The following is a 25073-nucleotide window of genomic DNA, read 5'->3' as shown; positions in this document are numbered from 1 at the left end:
AGAAATACAAGGGAACTTCCTCAGCTGCGTCAAGAACATCTATGAAAACCCTACAGCTACCATCACACTTAATAGGTCAGAAACAAGGCAAGGATGTCAGCTCTCGCCACTGTTACCCAACATTCTGCTAGAAGTTCTAGCCAGGGCAATTAGGCAAGAAAAAGAAATAAAAGGCATCTGACTGGAAAGGAAGAAGTAAAACCACCCATCTGCAGATGACATATCTTGTACATAGAAATCCATTAAAAAAAACCATTAGAGCTAATCGATGAGCTGAGCAAAGTTGCAGGATACAAGATCAATATACAAAATCAATTGTGTTTCTATATGTTCACAACAAATAATCTGAAAATTAAATTAGGAAAACAACTGCATTTACAGTCACACTAAAAATAATAAAATACCTAGGAATAAATTTAACAAACAAGTGCAAAATTTATACTCTAGGGGCGCCTGGGTGACTCAGTCGTTAAGCGTCTGCCTTCAGCTCAGGGCATGATCCCAGGGTCCTGGGATCGAGCCCCACACATCGGGCTCCCTGCTCTCCGGGAAGCCTGCTTCTCCCTCTCCCACTCCCCCTGCTTATGATCCCTCTCTCGCTGCATCTCTCTCTGTCAAATAAATAAATAAAATCTTTAAAACAACAACAACAAAAAAATGTATACTCTGAAAACTACAAAACACCACTGATAGAAACTGAAGAACGAGACAAATGCAGAGACATTGCCTGGCCACGGGCTAGAAGACACTATCGTTAAGATGGCAAAATTCCCCAACTGCACCTGCAGATTCAGTGCAATCATTAGAGTTTTAATGGCTGTTTTGTTTTTTTTTTTTTAAATACAAATAGACCAGCTCATCTTAAAATTCATATCAAGTAGCCAAGGACCGAGAATAGCCAAAACATTCTTGAAAAAAGGAATAATCAGAAGACTCATACTTCCCAATTTCAGAATCTACTAGAAAGTTAATCAAGACAGTGTGGGACTGGAGAAAGTCCAGAAATAAGCCCATATAGCTATGGTCAACTGGTTTTCGACAAAGGTACCAAGGTCATTCAACGAGGAAAACATAGTCTTTTCTACAAATGGCGCTAAGACAACTGGAATCCACACACAAAAAGAGTGAACTGGACTCCTACTTCAATATACAATATAATATACAAAAATTAACTCAAACTGGATCAAAGACCTGTGTGTAAGAGCTAAATTCTTACGAGAAAACATGGGCATAAATCTTTGTGATTCTGGATTAGGCAACAGTTTCTTAGAAGAAAAAGAAACAAGCCACAAAAAACAAAACCAACAAAAGAAAAAATGGACAAACTGAACTTCATGAAGATGTTAGACATCATTAGCCATCAGGGAAATGCTCAAAATCACAATGAGATGCCGCTTCCTACCCACTGGGATGACTAGAATACAACAGGCAGATAACAACAAGGGTCAGCGAGGATATGGAGAAACTGAAGCCCTCATATATTGCTGGAAGGGTGTAAAGGATTTAGCCACTTTGGAGAAGTCTGACCATCCTTCCGAAGGCTAAATGTAGAGTTACCATACAATCCAGTAATTCCACTCCTAGGTTTAAATCCAACAGAAGTGAAAATATTAAATCTACATAAAGACTTGTGAGTGTTCACTGCATTATTCATAATAATCAAAAAGTGGAAAACAATCTAAATGTTCATCAACTGATGAACGACAAATAAAATATGGCATATCCTAAAGATATGGTTTGGCAATAAAAATGAAGTACTGATACATGCTACAACATGGATAAACCTGAAAAACACTACGCTAAGCGACAGACATCAGTCATAAAGAGCACATATTGTATGATTCCACTTATATAAAATGTCCAGAATAGGCAAATCCATCAAGATAGAAAGTAGATCAGTAGTTGCCAGGGGCTAGGGTGGGTGGAAGGGAGTGACCACTAAGGGGTAGGAGTTTACAAGGTGATGAAAATGTCCTAAAATTGACTGTGACGATGGTTGCACAACTCTGTGAGTATACTAAAAACCAATGAACTGTACACTTAAATAGTGAATCACGTGTGAATTATATGAATAAAACTGTTATTATGACTCTGTTGCACTCCTTTTTATTGTCCTTTCTGCATTCTTTTAGAATTTACAAACAGAACAGGGTCAGAAGAGACAAAAAGAACGACAAAGAAAGGAAAGGAAGGCAGAGAATCGAAGTGTCCGTCAAAGCCTTCAGATGCTCTGGACAAGGGCCGTGGTCCCACCTTACCTGCGTCAATGGCACACGGGTAGTGGTATCGGAAGGAGCAGCCTTTGTTGTAACAGCCCAAGGTGGCACCTGCCTCCTGGCAGTGGGAACATTTCTGAAAAGAAATAAGTCGAGCATGTCAGCATCCCAGATTCACCCCTCATCCAGGCCTTCCCTAAGCCCCATCTGTCATACCTCAGCTCGTCTCTGTGGTTACAGGTCGGTGGTGGGAGGCTGGGCCGGTCGGTTGCTAACTGCCACTCACTGACCGCACCGTGGAAAGGATCCAGCAGTGACATGTTAGGCCAGGCCTCATAAATGTCCACAAATAGATCAAATAGAACAAGGCATTGGGGTGGGGTGGGGCACCCAGACTTGTCCCTGGCGCTCCTGTTGTCCACCCGCCCGTGGACAACAGGAGCTTGCCTGTCCTTTCCTCATTCCTCCCGCATCTTAAAATGCCAGATCTTGCCTGTTTATTTCTGCTGTGGAAGCCTGGGGTAGGAGGAGAGGGTAAGATAGTAGAGTTATATATAAACCTTTTAGAATTAAAAGTGGAATTTGGTTTCTAGTTCTTGTATTTGTAAGATTTTATTTTTATTCTACTTATCCCAAATGCCCAATACAAGTATAATTCTCTTTTCAAAAAAGATGGGTTCCTGTGTGCAAATGGTATTTTTATACACAAATCCTATTTTAAATGCACTAGGAAACCTGCCACAAATTTCTGGCTAAGTGAGACATTATTCTGTAATTGAGATGCTCCTCCTTATACAGGCAGGTTTTCTTAAAGTGGGGCACATCTCTATCATCCCTGTGATCACTCAATCCTGTCGGCATATGAAATGTGACCTAGCAACAATAATCATTATTTGTAAAATTCAACCAAACTGGCCCTACTGAGGAAAGATGCTGATTCTTCTGGTGGCCAAGGCACACCCAGATGAGGCTACCTGAATGATACAGACGCTTACTTGTTCCTGATTCTAGGAAAAATAACATGAAAGTGCTCCCTCAGCAGTTACACTTGTGGAGAATGCCTCCCAACGTGGGACAGGGTAGCACTCTCCTGGGGACAAAGTGACTGAAGGGTGCCCTTCTCCCCCTTTTCTCCTGCAAAGGCAGACCCCAGGTGGCAGCCTCTCAGGAGTCAGTGTGGTTACAGATCTGCAGTCAGGAATGCCAGTGGGAGTGAAGCGCACCTGGATGGTGCCATGGAATGGAAGGACACCCCAACATACAGAGGCAGGGGGCACAGGATGACAGGGAGCTGGACTGATCAAGTTTCCCTAGTGCCGAGGCTAAAACCACACCAGTGCCAGCCACAGCACTGCCTCGGGGCTTCACCGTGCAACAGGTGTCTGCCACAGACATACACCTACTCATTCAGCCCTGTCACCTTCCCACTCCACAGGTGAGGTGCCTCAGGTGCCACAAGGGGAAGTACTTGCTGCAGGTCAGAGCTGATCTGAACTGACCACCCCCCGCAGCCGCCAAAGACAATGGGGGCAGGAATGGGGCTGTAAGCCAGGTCCTTCGAGAGCTCTGCCTTCCTCTCAGAAGACCAACATCCTTCTGGGCGCTCAGGCTCAGCAAACGTTTACCTTGCCAAGAAACGAAAGATTACACGGCCTGGAATAAACCAAGGACCGATGGCAGCATTCTGAGGAGCCCTAGGCTGTACCTACCTTTGTCAGTGCCACAGAGCCAGCTCAGAACCAAGGTCTCCCTGCTAACTGGAGGGAACTGCCTGTGGCTGGTCTGTCAGTAGCCTACCCTCCAGTTTCTGCTGGAGGCCTTTCTTACAAAGGAGCCCAGGAGGCCCCCCGCAGGGCTTGTGCTCCAAGACTCCCCCCCGCCGACCCCCCCCCCCCGCCGGGGGGGGGGGGGGGAGGGAATCTCAATCAGTGGTGGCCATTCACGAAGGGGTGTAGCAAGCATTCCCGGCAGGAAAGTCCACAGGTTAAGGAACTTCTGGGAAGTTTCACCCCTCTTCTAAAGGAAAAGAGGCAGGAACAGGCTTGCTCACTCAGCTGGTGAGGGTGGGATGGTGAGATCTGTTGCAACCCTCTTATCACCCTGAGCTCTGAAGACAAAGGCCAAGCTGTTGAGGACAGCAGAGTGACAGGACAGAGGGAACCTGGACCCTCTGTGACACTGCTGAGGACTATATTAACCAGGTCCAGGACCACTCCATCTCCAGACTGTTAAGGAGAGGACTTTTTAATTTTGTAACTCACAGTCATAACTGATACACAAAGGGACCTAATATTTGAGGCACTGCAGTGTAAGGTCAAGTGTGTAGGCTCTGGAACCTAAATAACTCCCTAGTAAATGCTCCCACCGTGTCCTCTATGTGTTCTTGGCCAATTCCTAACCTTTGTTTCCTTAACCTGCAAACATGAACCTAACTAACAGTACTATCTACCTCACAGAGATATTGTGAGGGTTAAACGTGTGAATCCAGGCTTAAGACAGTGTCTGGATCAAAAGCGCTCAGTAAATGTGACACAGACCACCTATGAAAAGCAACCTGCAGAGCAGGGCCTTGTCATCACCTAAGTTCACAGCCAGGAAAGAGAAACAACCAAGCTCAGATCTGAACAAGGTCCATTTCCTTCCTACCTCAACACGTCTTTGTCCCCTGCAGGGCTTCTTAATGCTCCCTGTCCTGAACCAGTGCACAGGCCAAAGGTCCCATCTTTTGCATAAAGAAAGCAAACTCACCCCTCACCAAGAAATTACATCACAATAAAATGATGCTTGCTTCTTTCCGTTAAAAAGCACAATTAATTTACTACACTGCATCCAGAGGAGAAAGACCCTGTATGGTATACTTAGGTCTTAGAGAAAGGACATTAAAGAATTTAGTTCAGTGGTTCTCACAGTGTAATCCTTGGAGCAGCAACACCAGCAACACCTTGGAACTCATTAGAAATGGAAATTTTGGGATTCTGGGAAGATGGGGGAGTAGGCAGCACCAGGAATCTGTCTCCCTCCTGGACAACTGCATTGGCAGAATCTGTCTGATACAACTATTCTGGAACTCTGGAACCTGTTGTAGGCGTGCAACTTCCAGGGGAAGACTTGGGTGGTAAATGGCAGCTAATTTTGGTCAATATCAGTTCCAGGAGCAGAGGAGCAGCTACCCATCTCCCACTCCCAGCCAAGTGACAGGCAGCTGTGCACGCACTCCTGGAGCAGCCTGCACACGGCCTGTGGGGGCCAGGGCAGGCAAAGAGAACCCTGTCCTCCAGGTATCGGGAGGGATCTCTGTTCTGATTGCTGATTATTGCTTCTGATTACAGAGGTGCAAACCCAGTGGGTAGCCACTGTTGTTGTACCTGCCCCCACTGCTGCAAGCCCCTCCCCCTCAAGCTTTGAAATGACTTCCGGGGAATTTAAAAGGTTGGCACCCTCTCCCCATCATTTTTTGCTTTTTTCTCTTTTGAGAGCTAGACATTAAAGAGTAGGATGTTAAAAAAACAACTACATATATGGGTACAATAAGAAAGTGACCCATGTGTTCCCAGGGAAAGACTCAGAAAAGACCTGAGAAGACTTTTAAGTTGACACCTCAAGCTGATCCTAGGCACAGAGACAGCATACAAGAGTAAAAACGAAAACAAAAACAAAAAACACAACAACACAACAACACAACACCAAACCCAAAACAATTAACAACCCCCCAAAAAGCAATGCTTGGGGAAGGGGGAGAATCTGATTTTCAGAGTTATCATATTATTTATTCATTCATTCATTCATTCATTTACATGAGAGAGAGAGAGAGAGAAAGAGAGCATGCACGCACGAGCAGGGGGAGGGAGAGAATCTCAAACAGACTTCACATGAGCCTGACAGAGCCAGGAGCCTGAGCTCATGACCTGAGCCAAAACCAAGAGTCAGACACTTAACTGAGCAGCCCAGGCGCCCTGAGAGTTATCACATTATTAAATTCAAATTTCCAGTGTTTAACAAAGACTCACAAAGCATATGCAGAGACAGGAAAGCATGGCCTATTCAAAGGAAATAAAGAAATCAGCAGAAACCTTCCCTGAAAAAGACCTAAGGGCAGGTACACTAGACAAAAACTTTAAAAGAACTGTCTTAAAAATGCTCAAAGAATTAAAGAGAGATGGAGATAGTCAAGAACACAATGTGTGAACAAATAAAAATACCATTAAAGAAGAAAAGAAAACCTAAAAAGATACCAAAAGAAATTCTTAAATAACTGAAATTTAAAAATTCATTAAAGGGATTCAAAGACTGGATCAGGCTGGAGAAAAAAATCAATGAAGATAGGACAATGGAAATTACTGAGTCTGAGGAACAGGGGGGAAAAAAAAAGCCAAAGAAAAGTGAACAGAGCCTAAATGAAACCATTAAGTAGACCAACATATGCATTGGGGGAGTCCCAGAAGGAGAATAGAGAAGAAGGGGCAGAGACAATTTTGGAATGGCTGAAAACTTCCTAACTTTGATGAAAGACAAGACTATAAACATCCAAGAAGCTCAGTGAACTCCAAGAAAGATGAATTCAGAGATTTGCAGTGAGACACATTATACCCAAACTTTCAAAAGCCAAAGAGAGAATGTTGGGAGAAGTGAACTGTCACAAGCAATCCTCTCTATAAGATTATGTGCAGGTTTGGGGTGCCTGGGTGGCTCAGTCGGTTAAGCATCTGCCTTCGGCTCAGGTCATGATCCCAGGGTCCTGGGATCGAGTCCCACATCGGGCTCCCTGCTCAGTGGGGAGCCTGCTTGTCCCTCTGTCTGCTGCTCCCCCTGCTTGTGCTCTCTCTAACAAATAAATAAAATCTTAAAAAAAAAAAAAAGATTATTTGCAGGTTTCTCATCAGGAACTTTGGGGACAGCAAACGGTGGGTTGACATATTCAAAGGGCTAAAAGAAAAAACTATCAACCAAGAATCCTATACCCTACAAAGCTGTGCTTTAAGAATGAAGGAGAAATTAAGACATTGCCAAACAAACAAAAGCTCAGGGAGTTCATGACCACTAGAGTTCCTCTGCAAGATATGCTCAAGTGAGTCTGCAGGTGAAGCTGTATAGAGAAATAAAAATCTTAATAAAGGTAAACACATGGGCAATTAGAAAAGCAAGTGCTATTGTAGCAATGGCTCATAAATGCATTTTTTGTTTTCTATATGATTTGAGACTAATACAGTAAAAAAAAACAATTATTAGTGTAAAAGCTAGTATTACTATAACTTTGGTTTGTGACTACAAATCTTGTTTTCTACATAATTTAAGAGAACACTACATTTAAAACGTTTTTAGTTTATGTTTTGGGGTACACAATGTATGAAGATGTAAAATTTTGTGACATCAACACCTGAAAGGTTGGAGCTGCAAAGGAGCAGAGTTTTTGTATGTTATTGAAATTAAGTTGGTATAAATTCCAATTAAGGTGTTATAATGTTAAGATGTTACAGCCCCATGGTGACCATAAAGAAAATTGCTATTAAATATATAGAAAAAGAAACGAGAAAGGAATTTAAACTTTTCCCTATAAAAAGTTAACTGAACACAGAAAAAGACAGTAATGCAGGAAATGAGGGATAGAAAACTAAAAGACATCTAAAAACAAAATAGCGAAATGACAGAAGGTGCCCATTATCATAAATACTTTAAATGTAAATGGATTAAACTCTCCAATCAAAAAAACAGAGACTGGCAGAATGGATACAAACTTATGATTCAGCTATGTTACGTACAAGAGATTTACACTAGACACAAATAGACAAAGTGAAAGGACAGAAAGAGATATTCCATGCAAACAGTAACTAGAAGAGAGGAGTGGCTATCCTAATACCAGACAAAATAGACTTTATGGATTAAAAAAAAAACAAACCAGAAGGAAGGAAATAGAGGATTTTACACTATAAAGCAACCCGTCTAACAGACATATACAGAACATACCACCCAACAACAGAGTACATATTCTTTCAAGTGTACATGGACATCTTCCAGGACAGACTACATGTTAGGCCACAAATTAAGTCTCAATAGATTTAAGAAGATATCATACAAAGTATCTTCTCTGACAACAATGAGATAAAGTTAGAAATGAGTAACCAAAGGAAAAGTAGAAAATTCACAAAACTGTGGAAATTAAACAACATACTTAAAAAAAAAAAAAGGTTTATTTGAGAGAAAGTGTGAGCGAGTAGGGGAGAGGGACAGAGGGAGAGAGAGAATCCCAAGGAGACTCCCCACCAAGAAATCGACTGAGCCACCCAGGTGCATCTAAACAACATCATTTTTTTTTTTAAGATTTATTTATTCATTTTAGAGTGAGAGGGCGCCTGCACATGCATGCATGTGCACGCAGGGGGAAAGGGAGAGAGAGATTCAAGCACACTCTGTGCTGAGCATGGAGTCTGATATGGGGCTCAATCTCATGACCCTGAGATCATGACCTGAGCTGAAACCAAGAGTCTCATGCTTAACCGAACTGTGCCATGTAGGCATCCCTAAACAATATACTTTGAAACAAAAAATGGATCAAAGAAGAAATCACAAGGGAAATAAAAAATATTTAGAGATGGATGAAAAGAAAACCACAACATACCAAAATTTTGGGGATGCAATAAAAGTTGTGCTAAGGGGGAAATTTATAGCTATAAACGCTTACATTAAAAAATAAGAAAGATCTCCTGGGTGGCTCAGATGGTTAAGCGTCTGCCTTCGGCTCAGGTCATGATCCCAGGGTCCTGGGATCGAGTCCCGCATTGGGCTCCCTGCTCCTTGGGAGCCTGCTTCTCCCTCTGCTTCTCTCTCTCTCTCTCTCTCCCTCTCTCATGAATAAATAAATAAAATCTTAAAAAAAAAAATAAGAAGGATCTCAAAGCAACAACCTAACTTTACAACTTAAGGAACTACAGAAAGAACAAACTAAACCCAAAGCTAGCGGAAGGAAGGAAATAAAAAGGATTCAAGTGGAGATAAGTGAAACCGAGAATAGGCAAACAGTAGAGAAAAAAAATCAGTGAACCCAAAAGTTGGTTCTTTGCAAAGTTCAACAAAATCAACAAACTTTCAGATGGATGGAAAGAAGAAAAAAAAAGAAAGAAGACTCAAATTACTAGAATCAGAAGTGAAAAGGGGCATTACTATTGATTCTACAGAAATAAAAAGGATTAAGGGCGCCTGGGTGGCTCAGTTCATTAAGCTTCTGCTTTTGGCTCAAGTCAATGATCCTAGGGTCCTGGGATTGAGCCCTGCCTCAGGCTCCCTGCTCATGGGACAGTCTGCTTCTCTGTCTCCCTCTGCCCCTCCCCCTGCTTGTGCACTCACTTTCTCTCTCCCTCTCTCTAAATAAATTAAAAATAATTTTTTAAAAAGATTTTATTTATTTGAGAAAGAGAGCTAGAAAGAAAGAGCACAAGCAGGGGGAGGAGCAGAGGTAGAGGGAGAAGCAGACCCCCTGCTGAGCAGGGAGCCCAATGCGGGGTTCCATTCCAGGACTCAGTGATCATGACCTGAGCCAAAGGTAGACAGCCAACCAGGTGCCTCTCAAATAAATAAAATCTTTTTAGAAATAAAATAAAAGGGATTATAAGAGAGTACTATGAGCAACTATACACCAACAAGTTGGATAATCTAGGTGACACGGACCCATTGCAGAAACACAAAACCTACCAAGATTAAATCATGAAGAAATAAAATATCTGAATACACCTATAACTACTAAGGAAATTGAATCAGTAGTAAAAAATCTCCCCCCAAAAGACAAGCCCTGGACCTGATGGCTTCACTGGTGAACTCTACCAAACATCTGAACTATTTGAACACTGAATGAACTACTTGAACTAATACCAATCCTTGTGAAACTTGCCCCCGAATTAGAGGAGGGACATTTTCCAAAATTATTCTGAGGCCAACATTACTTGATACCAAAGTTAGACAAAGACACTACAAGAAAAAAAAAAACTACCAATATTCTTTATGGATACTGATACAAGAATTCTTAACATAAATACTAGCCAACAGAATTCAGCAGCACATTAAAAGGACTGCATACCATGACCAAGTGGGATTTATTCCTGGAATGCAAGGATCGTTCAACACAAGAAAAATGCTCAGTGTAATACATTACATCAACAGTATGAAGGAAATAACCAGACGGTCATCTCAATTGAGGCAGAAAAAGGATCTAACAAAAGTCAACACTCTTTTTATGATAAAAACATTTAACAAACCAGGAACAGAAAGAAACTACCTCAACATAACATAACAAAAGACATATATGAAAAGCCCACAGGGATTATCATACCTAATGGTGAAAGATGAAAGCACTTCCTCTAAGATGAGGAACAAGGTAAGGATGCTGGCTTTCACCACTTCTATTCAACATATTACAGGAAGTTCTAACCAGAACAATTAGGAAAGAAAAAAGAAATAAGTCCAAACTGAAAAGGAAGAAGTAAAATTATTTGTTTGTAGATGATACGATCTTATATGTAGAAAACCCTCAAGAATCCACCAAAAACCTGTTAGAACTAGTAAATGAATTCAGCTAAGTAGCAAGATACAAAATCACTACACAAAATACCAGTTGCACTTCTATATACAAACAATAAACAATCTGAAAAAGAAATTACACAAATACTTCTGATTTTCAATAGCATCAAATAGAATAAAATATTTAGGAATTAACTAAGGAAGTGAAAGACTTGTGCAATCTTTACAACTACAAATACTACAAACTACAAAACTACAAAACACTGCTGAAAGAAATTAAAGATGACATGAATAAATGGAAACATGGAAACCATTTTCATGGATTAGAAGACAGTATTATTAAGGTACGAATACTATGCAAAGTGATGTACCTATTCAATGCAGTCGCTATCAAAACCCCAATAACTTTTTTTTTTTTTTACAGAAATAGAAACACCAATCCTGATACTCATTTGGAATCTTAAGGGACCACAAAGAGCCAAAATAATCTTGGAAAAGAAGAAAACTGGAAGATTCATATTTCCCGATTTCAAAACTTACTACAAAGCTATAGTAATCGACAGTGTGGTCCTGGCATAAAAACAGGGATATAGACCAAGAGAACGGAACAGAGAGCCCAGAAGTAAACTCTTATATCTATAGTCAAATGATTTTTGACAAGGGTGCCAAGACTATTCTTCAATGGGGGAAAGGACAGTCTCTTCAACAAATGGTGCAGGAAAATTAATATCAACATGCAAAAGAATGAAGTTGAGCCCTTCCTAACACCATTTACAAAAATTAACTTAAATGGATCAAGAACCTAAACATAAGACCAAAACAATCGAACTCTTCACTCTGGAAAACAGTATGTAGGTTCCTCAAAAAGTTGAAAACAGAGCTACCCTACGACCAGGCAATTGCACTACTGGGTATTTACCCCAAAGATACAAATGTAGTGATCCAAAGGGGCACGTGCACCCCAATGTTTATAGCAGCAATGTCCACAACAGCCAAACTATGGAAAAGAGCCTCGATGTCCGTCAACAGATGAATGGATAAAGATGTGGTTCATATACACAATGGAATATTATGCAGCCATCAAAACCCCTCAAAATCTTGCCATTTGCATTGACATGGATGGAACTAGAAGGTATTATGCTAAGCAAAATAAGTCAATCAGAGAAAGACAATTATCATATGATCTCATTGATATGAGGAATTTGAGAAACAAGACAGAGGATCACAGGGGAAGGGAGGGAAAAATGAAACAAGATGAAACCGGAGAGGGAGACAAACCATAAGAGACTCTTAATCTCAGGAAACAAACTGAGGGTTGCTGGAGTCGAGGGGGGTGGGAGGGATGGGGTGACTAGGTGATAGACTTTGGGGAGGGTACGTGCTATGGTGAGCACTGTGAATTGTGTAAGACTGATGAATCACAGACCTGTACCCCTGAAACAAATAATACATTATATGTTAATTAAAAAAAAAAAAGAAGGAAGGGAGAGAGAGAGAGAAAGAAAAAGAAAGAAAAAGAAAGAAAGAAGGGAAGGGAGAAGGGAAGGGAAGGGAGAAGGGAAGGGAAGGGAAGGGAGAAGGGAAGGGAAAGGAGAAGGGAAGGGAGAAGGGAAGGGAAGGGAGAAGGGAAGGGAAGGGAAGGGAGAAGGGAAGGGAGAAGGGAAGGGAAGGGAGAAGGGAAGGGAAGGGAAGGGAGAAGGGAAGGGAAGGGGGAAGGGAAGGGAGAAGGGAAGGGAAGGGAGAAGGGAAGGGAGAAGGGAAGGGAAGGGAAGGGAAAAGGGAAGGGAAGGGAAAAGGGAAAGGAAAAGGGAAGGGAAGGGAAGGGAAGGAAAGGGAAGGGAAAAGGGAAGGGAAAAGGGAAGGGAAAAGGGAAGGGAAGGGAGAAGGGAAGGGAAGGGAGAAGGGAAGGGAAGGGAGAAAGGAAGGGAAGGGAGAAGGGAGAAGGGAGAAGGGAAGGGAAGGGAGAAAACAGGCTTCACGACACTGGGTTTGGCAGTGATTTTTGGGTTATGACACCCAAGGCCCACTTGAAATAAAAGAAAAAAGACAAACTGGACTTCATGAAAATTAAAATATTTTGTGCACCAAAAGACACCACGGACAGAGTAAAAAGGTGATTTACAGAATGGGAGAAAATATTTGCAAATCTTATACAGAATAAGTAAATAAATAAAACTCAACAACAAAACAACCTGTTTCAGGCCCTGAATAGACATTTCTCCCGAAGACATACATATGAATGGCCAATGAGCACCTGAAGGGATGCTCAACATTACCCATCACTAGGGAAATGCAAATCAAAACTACAAAGAGATACCACCTCTTACCCAATAGAATAGCTGTACCAAAAAAAAAAAAAAAAAACCAAACCCTAAAACAACAAGTATGGTAAGGATGTGGAAGAACTGGAATCCTTGGGCACCGTTGGTGTGAATGTAAAATATATAGCCACTGAGGAAAACAGGATGGCAGTTCCTCAAAACATTATATATTCCCAGAAATGAAAGCAGGGTCTCCATTTGCACACCTGTGTTCACAGCAGCATTAGTTACAAAAGCTAAAATGTGGAAGCAACTCAAGTGTCCATTAAAAGATGAACAGATAAGCAAAATGTGGTGCATACATACAATGGAATACCATTCAACCTTAAAAAGAAGGAAAGTCGGCCAGCGGCTATGAGAGGGGAACCTTGTGGAGGCCATTATGCTATGCCCGAAAAAAACAAATACTGATTAGTCCACTTATGTGAGGTACTTCCATCAGTTAAAACACAGAAAGCATAAGGGTAGCTGCCCTGATCTGGGGTGGGGAGGAGAAAACGGGGAGTGTCTCATGGGTATACAGTTTCAGTTTTGCAAGATGAAGAGTTCTGGAGAAGGATGGTGGCTGATGGTTGCACAAGAATGTGAATGTATCTACTATTACTGAACTTTGTATTTAAAAAAATGGTTCAGGTGGTAAATTTCATGTAAGTGTATTTTACCACAATAAAAAAAGAAAGAAATGCAAATTCTCAAGGCCCATCTCAATCTGTGCTGTAACAAGTGTCCAGGCAATTCTGATGCATGACACAATTTGAGAACCACTGGTTCAATCTCAACCCCCCAACTTTTTAGGTGAGGAAAACAAAGACCCAGAGACACGCAACAACTGGCTGAGCAAGGATTTCGGGTGTCCTGAGAGTGATTTACTGCTTTCTTTCCTACACTTCTGTCCCCCACTGAGCAATGCAGATTACGGGGCATGGTAGGCAGAACTGCCCCTCAAAATGTCAAAGATGTCCAACTTCATCCTCAAGACCTGCCACCTTACATGGTAAAGGGACTCTGCAGATATGACTAAGTCGAGGACCCTAGGATGGAGAGAGTACACTGGATTATTCAGGTGGCTCCCATCTAGTCACATGGGCACTCCCAGGGATAGTGAGAGTTGAGGGCTTTAGGGAGATGTGGTGATGGGGGCTGGGTCAGAGAGATGCAACACTGCTGGTTCTGAAGATGGAAGAAGGGGCCATGAGCCAAGAATGGGGACGGCCTTTAGGAGCTGGATGAGACAAGAAAACAAATTCTTCCTTGGAGCCTCCAGAAAAGAACTCAGCCCTGCTGACACCTCAGCCTGAGCCTAGTGAGACCTGTGCGGACCCGAGACTGACAGAACTGTAAGGTAACAAGTTTGTGCTTTAAGCCACCCAGTTTGTAGCAGTGTGTTACAGCAGTGATGGGAGACTAGTAAGGGGGGGGGATTTCCTGTGAAAATCTCACATTTTCCTTTTACATTCTTCAATGTAACAAATTTCTCCTTCCTGGAAACACCCACAATTTTACTCACATTATTAGGCAAGTCCTGGCATCATCAGTCACACTGGAACTAGAAGGGACACTGGGTCTGTCATCAGTGCCCTTGTTTCTTGTTCAAGAAACAGAAGGAACATGGCCTGCTGGAGAGCATGTAACTAGAAGTACCAGCACTTCGACGCACCCCAAGCTTGACCTTCGTACCGGACCACGTGGCCTGCTAGTCCCCCTCATTCACTCAACTATCCAACATCTGAAGTACTTCCTACATGGCAGGTGCCAAAGACAGAATATAAAAACTTATCTCTATTCTGTTTCTATTTTCCCCTTCTAACCCCCAAATCAGTACCCAGGCTAATACCATTTCCAATTGGATTTTTGTTTACTTTTTACCGGAAGAAACTACACTATCATTCTCCTATAATGTTAATAATACAATAAAGTCACTGCACAGCTAAATGTCCTTTGTTTTTGACCACACTGCTGTTAGTTGAGGTTAAGTCCACATAATACTGCTCCCCACACAAATGAGACAGAGTGGGGCTTCAATCATGGTTTCTAAATCAAGGTATGTTTTTCAAACAAGCAACAGCCTGATCTTCTAAACAGTGAAATTTTCATTTATTATTGAAGGGAATATAGGTTATTTTTAAGAAATCTGACATTTGGGATGCCTGGGTGGCTCAGTTGTTAAGTGTCTGCCTTCGGCTCAGGTCATGATCCCAGGGTCCTGGGATCGAGTCCCGCTTCGGGCTCCTTGTTCAGCAGGGAGCCTGCTTCTCCCTCTGCTTGCTGCTCCCCCTGTTTGTGCTTGCTCTCTCTCTGACAAATAAATAAAACCTTTAAAAAAAGAAGAAAAAGAAATCTGACGTTTCTGATAGTGTAATCTTGGGAAATTGATTATAAAATGTATTCTTAGTTTTTAGACATGTTTAAACAACAGAAAGTGGCCGCCCACCCACCCTGATCCTTTCACCAGCCCTTGTCACTGTCCCAGAGGCAGTGCTCGCTGACTGGAGGTGGCAAATTGCGAGAGCTAAATCACCTAAGAGCAGTTTAATCCACATCTGACGGAAGCTCCGAGGGAGAATTTTGCATGCCTCTTCATTCACAGAAAGGCTCTTTCCTATGAGATGTATCAGCGACCTGAATAATTGCTCTGTTTAAGGAGCATCTTGAAGCAGCCTCAGAGCGCCGAAGCATTTGGGTCAGAGTATTATTAGTGTTGATGATGATCAGTTCTGTTCGAGGCTTGACGATCACACGCGCTGCCTCTACCGTGTCTGAGATGGCTTTTATCTAGCACCGCACACACTTCTGCTTATGCTCATGTTATTTACGTACTCATGTTTGTCCACCTCCCCTAAACTGTGAGACTTGCTCTTGTGTCCCCGGGGCCCAGCACACCATACGAACTATAAATGTGGGCTGATGGAGTGAACACAATGTCTGACAAATCAAGCGCTTGAGAAGACTAACGAGGCCACCACTCTTCAACAGGAATTATACAGCTGATGCTGGTAGAGCCTGGAGAATGTGGAACAAGGTATGTGCTGATTTTTGGCCACCAGTAAGAGCTTTTTTCCCCCTTTTAATTATGCCTCCTATATCTAGGACAGAAGCCTCTGCCACCACAGCAATCTACTCTAGCTACGTGGCAGTGACATCGTTCATGTACAAAGAGCTACCCTTTAAGGCTCTTGAAGCATCTTTCTTTGATGCAACTCTGCATCCTATCAATTTTCTTTCAAGAGCACTTCAAGGTGTCGGCCAAAGCAATCCATATAAAACCCTATATGTTTTGGGTCCTTGCTTCTTCAGAGCTAGATAATCTCCTTATGTTCCCTCACGAAAGCTCATGAGACCAGCCAGAGCATTTTGCTGCTGCGTGCCATTCTCAGATTCCAGAGATGGGCTTGGCAACACCCTCTGGAACCCACACCACAGCCCAGAGCACCAAGGTTTCAAAGCCAACCCTGGAGGGCCAGAAAGATGCCTAGTTCTCTGGCGCTACAGGAGGTGTAGTGAATGGGTTTGAAAGGTACATTTTTGTCCTGTAGCTTTTCTAGCAAACTCCTCAATTTCAGAAACTGAATCCATTAAATACACCTCCTAATAAATTATGATACCAGTGTAAATGAAAGTCAGTCATGTTAGCAGCACTCACTGGCTAAAGACTGTGTGTACCTGAAAACAAAGTTTCAGGTTGGAACTGGCTTTTCAGAAAAAATGTGGATGGCTTAATTTCAATATTATCCAGCTCTGGAGCAATGCAAGGGCCAGTGGAAAAAGAACCCGAGGGTGTCAGCTCCTGTATAAAAGCCAAATAAGTCAGTACGTCAATTTTATCATCTGTAAAATGGGGACAACAATATTTGCTTTGCCTTCCTCATAAAGCTGCTGTAAGAAATAACTGCAATGTCTTAGAGTTATGTAATTATTAGGACTTACAAAAATATATAAAACATATCTTCATCTATAACGCATCATATTTTTGGCAGTTACTGATGTCAAAATTAGACCCAACACAAACCAAGTACAGTCTATTAAATTAAAACGAACTAAGTTAAACAATCATTTTTTGAAATTTTTCCCCTTAGAATCCTGCCTGAAACAAGCAGACCCTAGGTGGGCCTGAACATCTGTCACACGGTCTCACTGCAACTTCGGAGAGTGTGTATGCTCAGCTTTTGGCTATAAATAATGGCAATTATTCTTAGTGTTTTGTGAAGCACTTTTGCATTGGAAGGTACTAAATAAACGAGGAGGAATAAAACTACACACAATAAAGTACTAATTAAACACCTGCAGGAGGTCAAAAGCACTGAAAACTACCCCAAAAAAGGCACACTGAGCAATACCAGGTTGAGGACAAGTGCCCTGCAGGCTGGTTGGCTATGTCGGCAGCTCCTTCCCCCTGCTGCCTGTTCTGTGGACAGCAGGCTCAGGCTGCCTGCACCAATGTTGCCTGCCAGTGCTCGTAGCCCCGGTTCTCCCAGCCTATCCCCATTCACTCACGTTAGAATGATCTACAATAATTTCTCCTGCTGCTTCTGGATCCCCTGCTGCCACAAGGGGCTAAGGCCTAGCAGGAGATACTGCCCCTCCCAACACTTAGAGCCTAACAGCTCACCTCTGTCCCCTGGGACAATCATCTGCTTCCCACCAAAACCAGGAGAAAAAACACACATGCACAATCTTCCTTAATCTGATCATTATCTTTCAGATATAAAAAGAATCTAGAATTAAAAGTATCCATTTAGATCCCTACTTCCATCCCATAAAATCCCCCATCAAAAAGTGGTTCTGCTGCTGACCCTGAAATTATTAGTTTCTTTGGGAAAGAACCACACTATAAACCTATACTAAGTGTCTCTGTGGCTGAGTCAGGGTTGAGGGGTGGCTGGCCCTGGAGGTGGAGCAAAATGCAGGACAGCACGACCAAGGTCAAAGTCAACATGCAGCTGTTCTGGCAGTCTCCTAGTTACATCCCTGATCCACAAGGAGAGTCTGTTCCCTGAATACCCTTCCTACTGCCTTTGTACCTGCAGATGGATTTACAGTAAAGTTATGATGCTTTGAATTAGGCCAGAGGGCTTGCGATTCAAGGACTCTTTTCTCTTCATTAACAATGTCCTTCCCTGTCTTTCTGCACTTCATCTGCCACCAAACAGAGGAGGCCAGGATTTAGCCACAAGCTTGAGCACACGAAGAACAGATTTAGAGTACACATGCTTCTAAACAACGGATTTGTTCATTTTATCATTGAGCAAACAAATAATGTAAAATTAGGTCTCATAGGCAACTGGGCAAAGGTGTCTTTTCTCTAGAAGACACTATCACATATACCTTTTTTGTTGGTGCTCTTTGATAAATCCAGATTTTCACACGTCAGTGTGCTGGAAACAAGGTACATCCGTTTCTCTCCATCAGATGGAAAGGAAACTATGGGCCAACAGGTGAAGAGTCAGACTAGTGCTTCTTTACAGAATCACACAATGCAAGTTATTCTACTGAATATGAAGAAAGGACTTTGAGTTCCTGATGAGCTGTTCTTGGGACTTTTATTTTTTATTTATTTATTTATTTATTTATTTGAGAGAGAGAGACACAGCGAGAGAGGGAACACAAGCAGGGGGAGTGGGAGAGGGAGAAGCAGGCTTCCCGCCGAGCAGGGAGCCCGACGTGGGGCTCGATCCTGGGACTCCAGGATCATGACCTGAGCTGAAGGCAGTCGCCTAACCAACTGAGCCACCCAGGCGCTGTTCTTGGGACTTTTAATTTGCCTCATTAGTATGTCCATTCTGAGTCTACAGCACAAAACCACAAAGTCCAGAAACTGGAAACAAGGGTTGGAGGAAAATGAGTTAAAAACTGGATCTGCTTGGTCTCTATGGGCTGTTTTCTCTGCTCCTTACCTTCCCTTGAACATAACCATACTGGTTTCTCTAAAGGCTGGAAGAGACCCTGCGATCAAGGGGCCTTTGATCCTCAGTGGACTTGGCTTGGTATTTTGGTTTTCTTAAATGCTATCAACTTCAGAAATGTAAAGATCATTCTTTTTTATTGCTCATTCAACATATTTTTATTGCATGCCTATGGGCAAGGCAAAGGGGCCCCAAACTGAGGATCCGAAGTCCAGGTAGTGTCTGCCCTCAGGGAACGGCCAGAACAGTCTGTGATGTGTTATGATGTAAATAAGACTCTAGAGCTTAGAGGTAGTATGCCAACCTCTTTAAGGTCAGGAAAGCATTCTTGAGGAGTATTGCTTGAGCAGTTGTGAAGGAGCAGGAGCCACTCGGGCAAAGGGGGCAGGGGAGTCTTCCAGAGCAGAGGGAACAAACAGCCTTGCAAGAACAAGCGCTCAGGGTGTAGAGGGTCCATGTGGCGGAGCACGATTCTGAAGAGGCAGGAGCAGGAAGGTGGGGCCGACACCATCACTGCCAGCTCAGGGATGTCATGGACGTTTGTGTAGGAGGGTGTGGGAAATGCATACACGAGGATGCACTCAGAGACACCTCAGGGAGAGAACAGGTGGAGCGTGGTGATGAGCTACAGACATGGGGGTCTGTGAGACATGTCTCGGTGAGGCCTGGTATGTGGTGGTGTAAGTGGTGCCCTCACTGGGTGGGCAAAGTGGAAGGGGGGCCCTTCGGGCATCAGTGCACAGCAAGATTCTGAGGAGCAGAAGACACACATAGCCCCAGCTCTAAAAGCTATTTACTCTTTAAAACGTTCCATTTACAGAATAGAATGTTTTGGACCTAGAGCAAAATCTCAACTAGAATAACCAGGAATGGGTTTAATTTCAAAAGACACTTTCTGGGGTAACTGAAGGTAAAGCTAGAAACTCTTTCTGGAACCCATTAGTCTACACTGTCCTGAATTAAACTGATTATCTCTGTTGCCTGAGAGCGATGATTCCATTATTAGGAATATTCTTGGAAGCTACTAGGTAAAGACTAGGCTTTATCAAAGTGACCCCAAGATAGAACTTAAAATTTGCTTTTAAAAATAAATCTCTGAAAATAAATAAATAAATAAATCTCTGTGGGACGCCTAGGTGGCTCAGTCGGTTGAGTGTCTGCTTCAGCTGAGGTCACGATCCCAGGGTCTTGGGATGGGGCCCCGCATCCGGCTCCCTGCTCTGCGGGAAGCCTGCTTCTCTCTCTGCCTGCCGCTCCCCCTGCTTGTGCCCTCTCTCTCTCTCTCTCTCTCAAATAAATAAATCTTTAAAAAAATAATAAAATAAAAATAAATCTCTGCTAGCAAGTGTTCCTCTTTACCATTTTCTTATTTTAAAGTGGAGGAGAGAACAAAAACATTCCACTTAAAGACCTGTTCCAGTTAGCTGGCATCTCCTCAATTTGCCTTCCTTGTATTCAGTGGAGAATCTTGGTTCCTGCCTCAAATACTGGCAAGTCTAAAAAGAAATAAAGACGTGAAATGAGAAAAATGGAGAGAAAGCCGGGGTGGAGAAAAGATCCTCAGAGTTCTTCATGTGGATGGAGGGGGAACTGTAGCAGGGGATGCACAGGACGGGAGACCGACCCCTGGCCCGAACTCTCAACCAGCCAGGTGAGCTCAGCCCCGATAATTCATTTAAGCCTCGATTTTCTCAACAGTAAATCGGGGATAAAACAACCCTGGGGAAAAGCGGAAGGGGGTGGAGAATCTTTTAAGAAAACTGATTGGGGTGGGGGGATTCCTAAACCAAACAAAATCCTGAATGTGTTTGATAATGAAGGAAAAGGGTATTTTTGAAATGACATGTAGGGTATTCCTAAGACACCCTGTATAAAGACGGAAGGAAAAAAGTCCCAGCACTGATCCCACGTGGAGTGGACGGCCCCCTGAACAACCAGAGTCTTCTGGGCTCATGTGCAAGGCCGCGGGAAGCTGGGGGTGGGCAGCAGCACAGACATCCAGGAAGAGCTGGCTTTTAAAACAATCCACCTCTAGCCATTAAACTTCAACGCAGCTATGTTGCTACTTATGTGCACTTGTTTTGAACATTTATTTTTTTACTGCAACATTTTCAACAGGTCAGGCACAGTACTCACCCCTCTTTATTCCCACCCTTAACTATATGTCTTAACATAAACACTTCACTGATGATAATGTTCTCTAAACATGTACTAACACTAATACAGGTACTAGTGATTATTTCTGCCAGGGAGCCCACAAAGCTGAGACAGTTTATAATGATCACACATGGACTGAACCTCAACTATGGATGTGGCGGGTGCAGACACTGGCCCCCTGCTGTGTGTTATAAATGTTCTGTAATTCCCTAATTCTCCTGGGTTTACAGTCTTCAGGTTCAGCAATAATAAATATATACAGGAAAAACAAAGCAATTTCCGTAATAAAATGCATCCACTTGCTACAATTTAAGTTAAAACCAATCTCCATCCCTTCCCCTTTCTAGAATGTTAAAGTGTTATGGAAGAAGGTTTGGTTTGTTTTTCTCTTACACAAAATGTATATTAATATATATTCTTCTTAATTCCACTTAACAAAAAGCCCACACAGGTTTTGCTAAGGATGCCTCTTTGGGCTAACCAGACCTTGGTTTCCCCCACTTTGCAATCTTATCCTACACACAGTTTGCATTTTATCTTACCTACAAGTACATATACTAAAATAATTCTAATCAGAGCGTTTCTTTTATAGCCAGAGAAGAAAGCGTGACTTTGATAAAGCATTATACATTTTGTTGAGGGGAATTTTTACACAAATCTTTTGAAAAGAAATGAGATTTGTGCCCTTTGAGAAGTTAGAAAGGAGAGGCTTAGGTCCGGGAGGTTTTTTAAAGCAGTAATTAGCACCTCTGCTCTGAAGGGCAGCTGAGAACCTGAGAAAAGGCCACACCCAGCAGGAGCGGGAACCCCAGCAGCCGAGCGAGAAGAAAGAGAATAGCCGGGGAGAGGTAAATGCTTATGGACAGAGTTGGAAACACTGAAATTAAAGTTGCACAAGACTACATACTAGCTTAATTTTATTTTCCCCTTGGCTCGAACATTGGATTGGATTATAAGGAGAAATGATTACCTTTTGTGTTTAGAAAGGCATCTTTTTAAAGACATTGCCTGCCAGGAAAGCGACTCTCCGTATAATCCTCCTCTCCATGGCTCAGCCCAGGAGTTGGGTCTATGCTTCCAGAAAGCCAGTTCCGGGGAGCCGCTCGTTCTACAAGATGCTCACACATAACTGTTGGCGATCTCAGTGGCAGAGATGACAAATGTGCTGCCCCAACAGGCCCCTTTTAACAGGATCTCAAATCCGCACGGCCTGTGCTGGAACTTCCATCTCTGCAGAAGTTGCAAACTCCTGGCTCTGGAGGCCTTCCCTATTCTCCCTGCCTCTCTTCCCACTGGGTTTGCTTTATCCTTTCCTGCCTGGATGGACCTCCACCTGGCCAGTCCTCACCAGCGTCTTCTCAACTGAACGACTAAGTAGTTACAAGTCACAGTCTTATGGGCAAAGCCGCCCCACTCCTGAAGTGGCAAGTTCTTCAAGGGCAGGGCCAGCCTGAAAAGGGACAGAGGTGGCACTTTCATACAGGGGCAGAGCTCCAGCAAAAAGGAACCTGAAAGCACTAGGCGGTCTTGGGCATATTTAAACTACCGTCAATGCAACTCTCCACAGGCTGTGGGTCCCCACACCCTAAACCCGGCCGCCAGATCCCAACAACCCTCTCTGGGTTCATAAGGTGATCATGTGTGAGACACCTCACTGAATCCTCATGCCTTTCTTCCCAGAAACCTTACACTGGAAGGAAAAAGTTGGTCCAAACCTAGCATGGAAACTGCTACCAAAATTAATTGACTAGCTCTCAACCTAGCTTTAGTGGACTAGCTAAAAACTCCGAGTTTTCACAGTCGATTTTAGTTTGGCACCTGAAGCATGTGTTAACAATGCAGACTATAGCCACGACCCAGGAAGACTGAACGTGCAGCATCCCAGGTGTTTCGTATCCCCAAGAAAGTTTAAGAACTACTGGCTCAATCCAGCTTCATGGATATGGACCTTTTCTTCTTTATTTTCTGTTTTAGAAGCTTAATCCCAGAGTAGAAGATGCTCAGCAAAAAGGCTAATCTTAACTTCAAGAGAGGATGAAAACGGAAACTTGTAACTGACATGACCAAGATTAGAGATCTTGACTAAATTCAACAAGTACCTCCTCCACCTCCAATTTTTAAATGACAATTGACTGTTAAGACTGATCTCATTTTATCCCTTAAAACAACCTGATAGGGTAGTCCAGTTATTATCTCCATTTTAAGGGTTAAAAATTTGGGCCAGGAGAGGCTCAGTGACTTGTCTATCATTACAATTTTCCAAATAGCCAATTTTCTAATGAATAATTCAAGGATAAAATGAGACCTACAAGAGTTAGTAATCATGACCCCTTTCAAAGATTCTGTTGGGTAAATGCAAGAGCCCCTTTTGCTCTTCTTGTGGTCCTTTTGCTCTAGGCAGCCTGGTCAGTGCACAGCGGTTAGGCGATAAAAGGTTGTTCTCCTTCAGAAGTAAGAACACAAAGGTAACACACACAGGATGGTGTTGGCAAAATTATTTAAACTGTTTGAAAATATATGACTATGGCACTTCAGAATTCCCAAGTCAAATTAAAGAGCTAAAGGCAACAACTGGTGTTTGCTGGTGGTCTCAGAGCCTTTGAAGGCCCAGGCAGGGGTGTGTGTGTTGTGGGTGTGATTTCCTGAGGTTCCCTAGAGTTAATCTGGAAGCTATTTCTGAATGTAGAGTCTCCTAAAACTCACCAACAAAATCTTATTGGCACACTCACTATAAATGGAGCTTTTTCCCAGAGGAGGGGTGGGATACAGTGGGTCTGGGAGAACGGAATTCCCTCGCGGAGAGATAATATACGGGAAGTGACTCGCTTTCATGAAGAAAGGGTGCCTGCAGCACTGTAAAGCCTCGCCCTGCTAGGAGGCGAAGCCATAGCAGTTTATAAAGATACCTCCCCACAACCACATGGCCGCCCCGCACAGTGCTCTTCCACCTCTACTGCGGACGCTTAGCATACAACCCTGGCCCGACATGTCACCACAGAGGAGACAGTCTTCTCTTGGATGGTGTCCGGCCCACGGTGAGTGTGCTAAACGCTAACGACTGCTCGGCCACCTGTGAGGGGCAGGAACATGAGACGAGATGAGATGAGATGAGATGGAGGAGAGCTGAGTGAAGGGGCTGCTCGGAGAAGAGAATGAAGAGTGTGTGCCTAGTGGACCGTGGGTTTCTGAGGACATGAGGAAAGGGCCCGGGAAAGGAGGAAAGTGTGGATCTTGATTTGTGCCTACTGCTCTCCCACTCACTCTTCAAATTCCCCAAGTCAGGCTGACCTATTGGCAGGTCCGGGCACACCATGAGCCTCCCTGACTCAAGTCAGCTGCAGCTGCTCGGTGCCTACACAGACTGCAACCCTCACAGCACTTGACACAAGTGCTGATGTAAGCGAAGCTAAGAGCAGAATCCCTTAATTCCGAAATGGTCCTACTTCACTTGGATGTCTAGGCGGTGTCTCAGGCTTCATGTGAACACAATACACCTGATTTCCCCCACCAAACCTGTTCCTCCTCCAGGCTTTCCAGCTTCAAGAAATGGCAGCGCATTCGTCGCACGGCTCCTTTGCCACCCCTGCTGGCGCAGCCCGCAGGAGTTCGCCCCTGCCCACCTCTCCGAACTCATTACCCTCTCCCCGCAGCCATGACCGTCTCGCCACTCTGCTTTTTCTGTTCCTCACATCCACCAGACTTGGTTCCCGCCGCCCCCGGAGCAGCCCCTGTACGCTCTGTCTAAAATGCCCTCTGATCTCAAAGGCTGGCTGGTCATACCACTCCCACCTCAGCCCCTCAGGGAAGCTTCCTAGGACCCCCAATCTAAAACAGCTCCCCAGGGGGCTGGGTGGCTCAGTCAGTGAAGCGTCCGCCTCTTGATTTCGGCTCAGGTCATGATCTCTGGGTCGCGACACTGAGCCCCGTGTCAGGCTCCGCACTAGGTGTGGAGCCTGCTTAAGATTCTTTCTCTC

The 25073-nt window shown here is 43.5% G+C and overlaps 1 protein-coding gene across 2 annotated transcripts in view; it reads right to left on the bottom strand.

Annotated features, from left to right (window-relative positions):
- The window catches only part of TCF20 (transcription factor 20), a 103672-nt gene that overhangs the window by 13286 nt on the left and 65313 nt on the right, over positions 1 to 25073 (bottom strand). For both annotated transcript variants that reach the window (XM_025881495.2, XM_073882672.1), the window contains one exon: positions 2259 to 2352. In XM_025881495.2, the coding sequence (XP_025737280.1) occupies positions 2259 to 2352 (94 nt within the window). The remainder of the gene's footprint in view (positions 1 to 2258; positions 2353 to 25073) is intronic.

Source organism: Callorhinus ursinus, unplaced genomic scaffold (assembly GCF_003265705.2).
Source record: "Callorhinus ursinus isolate GAN/ISIS: 27379988/994484 unplaced genomic scaffold, GSC_fseal_2.0 scaffold48, whole genome shotgun sequence".
In the NCBI taxonomy this organism is placed as follows: Eukaryota; Metazoa; Chordata; class Mammalia; order Carnivora; family Otariidae; genus Callorhinus; species Callorhinus ursinus.
This window is presented reverse-complemented; position numbering and strand designations above follow the sequence as displayed.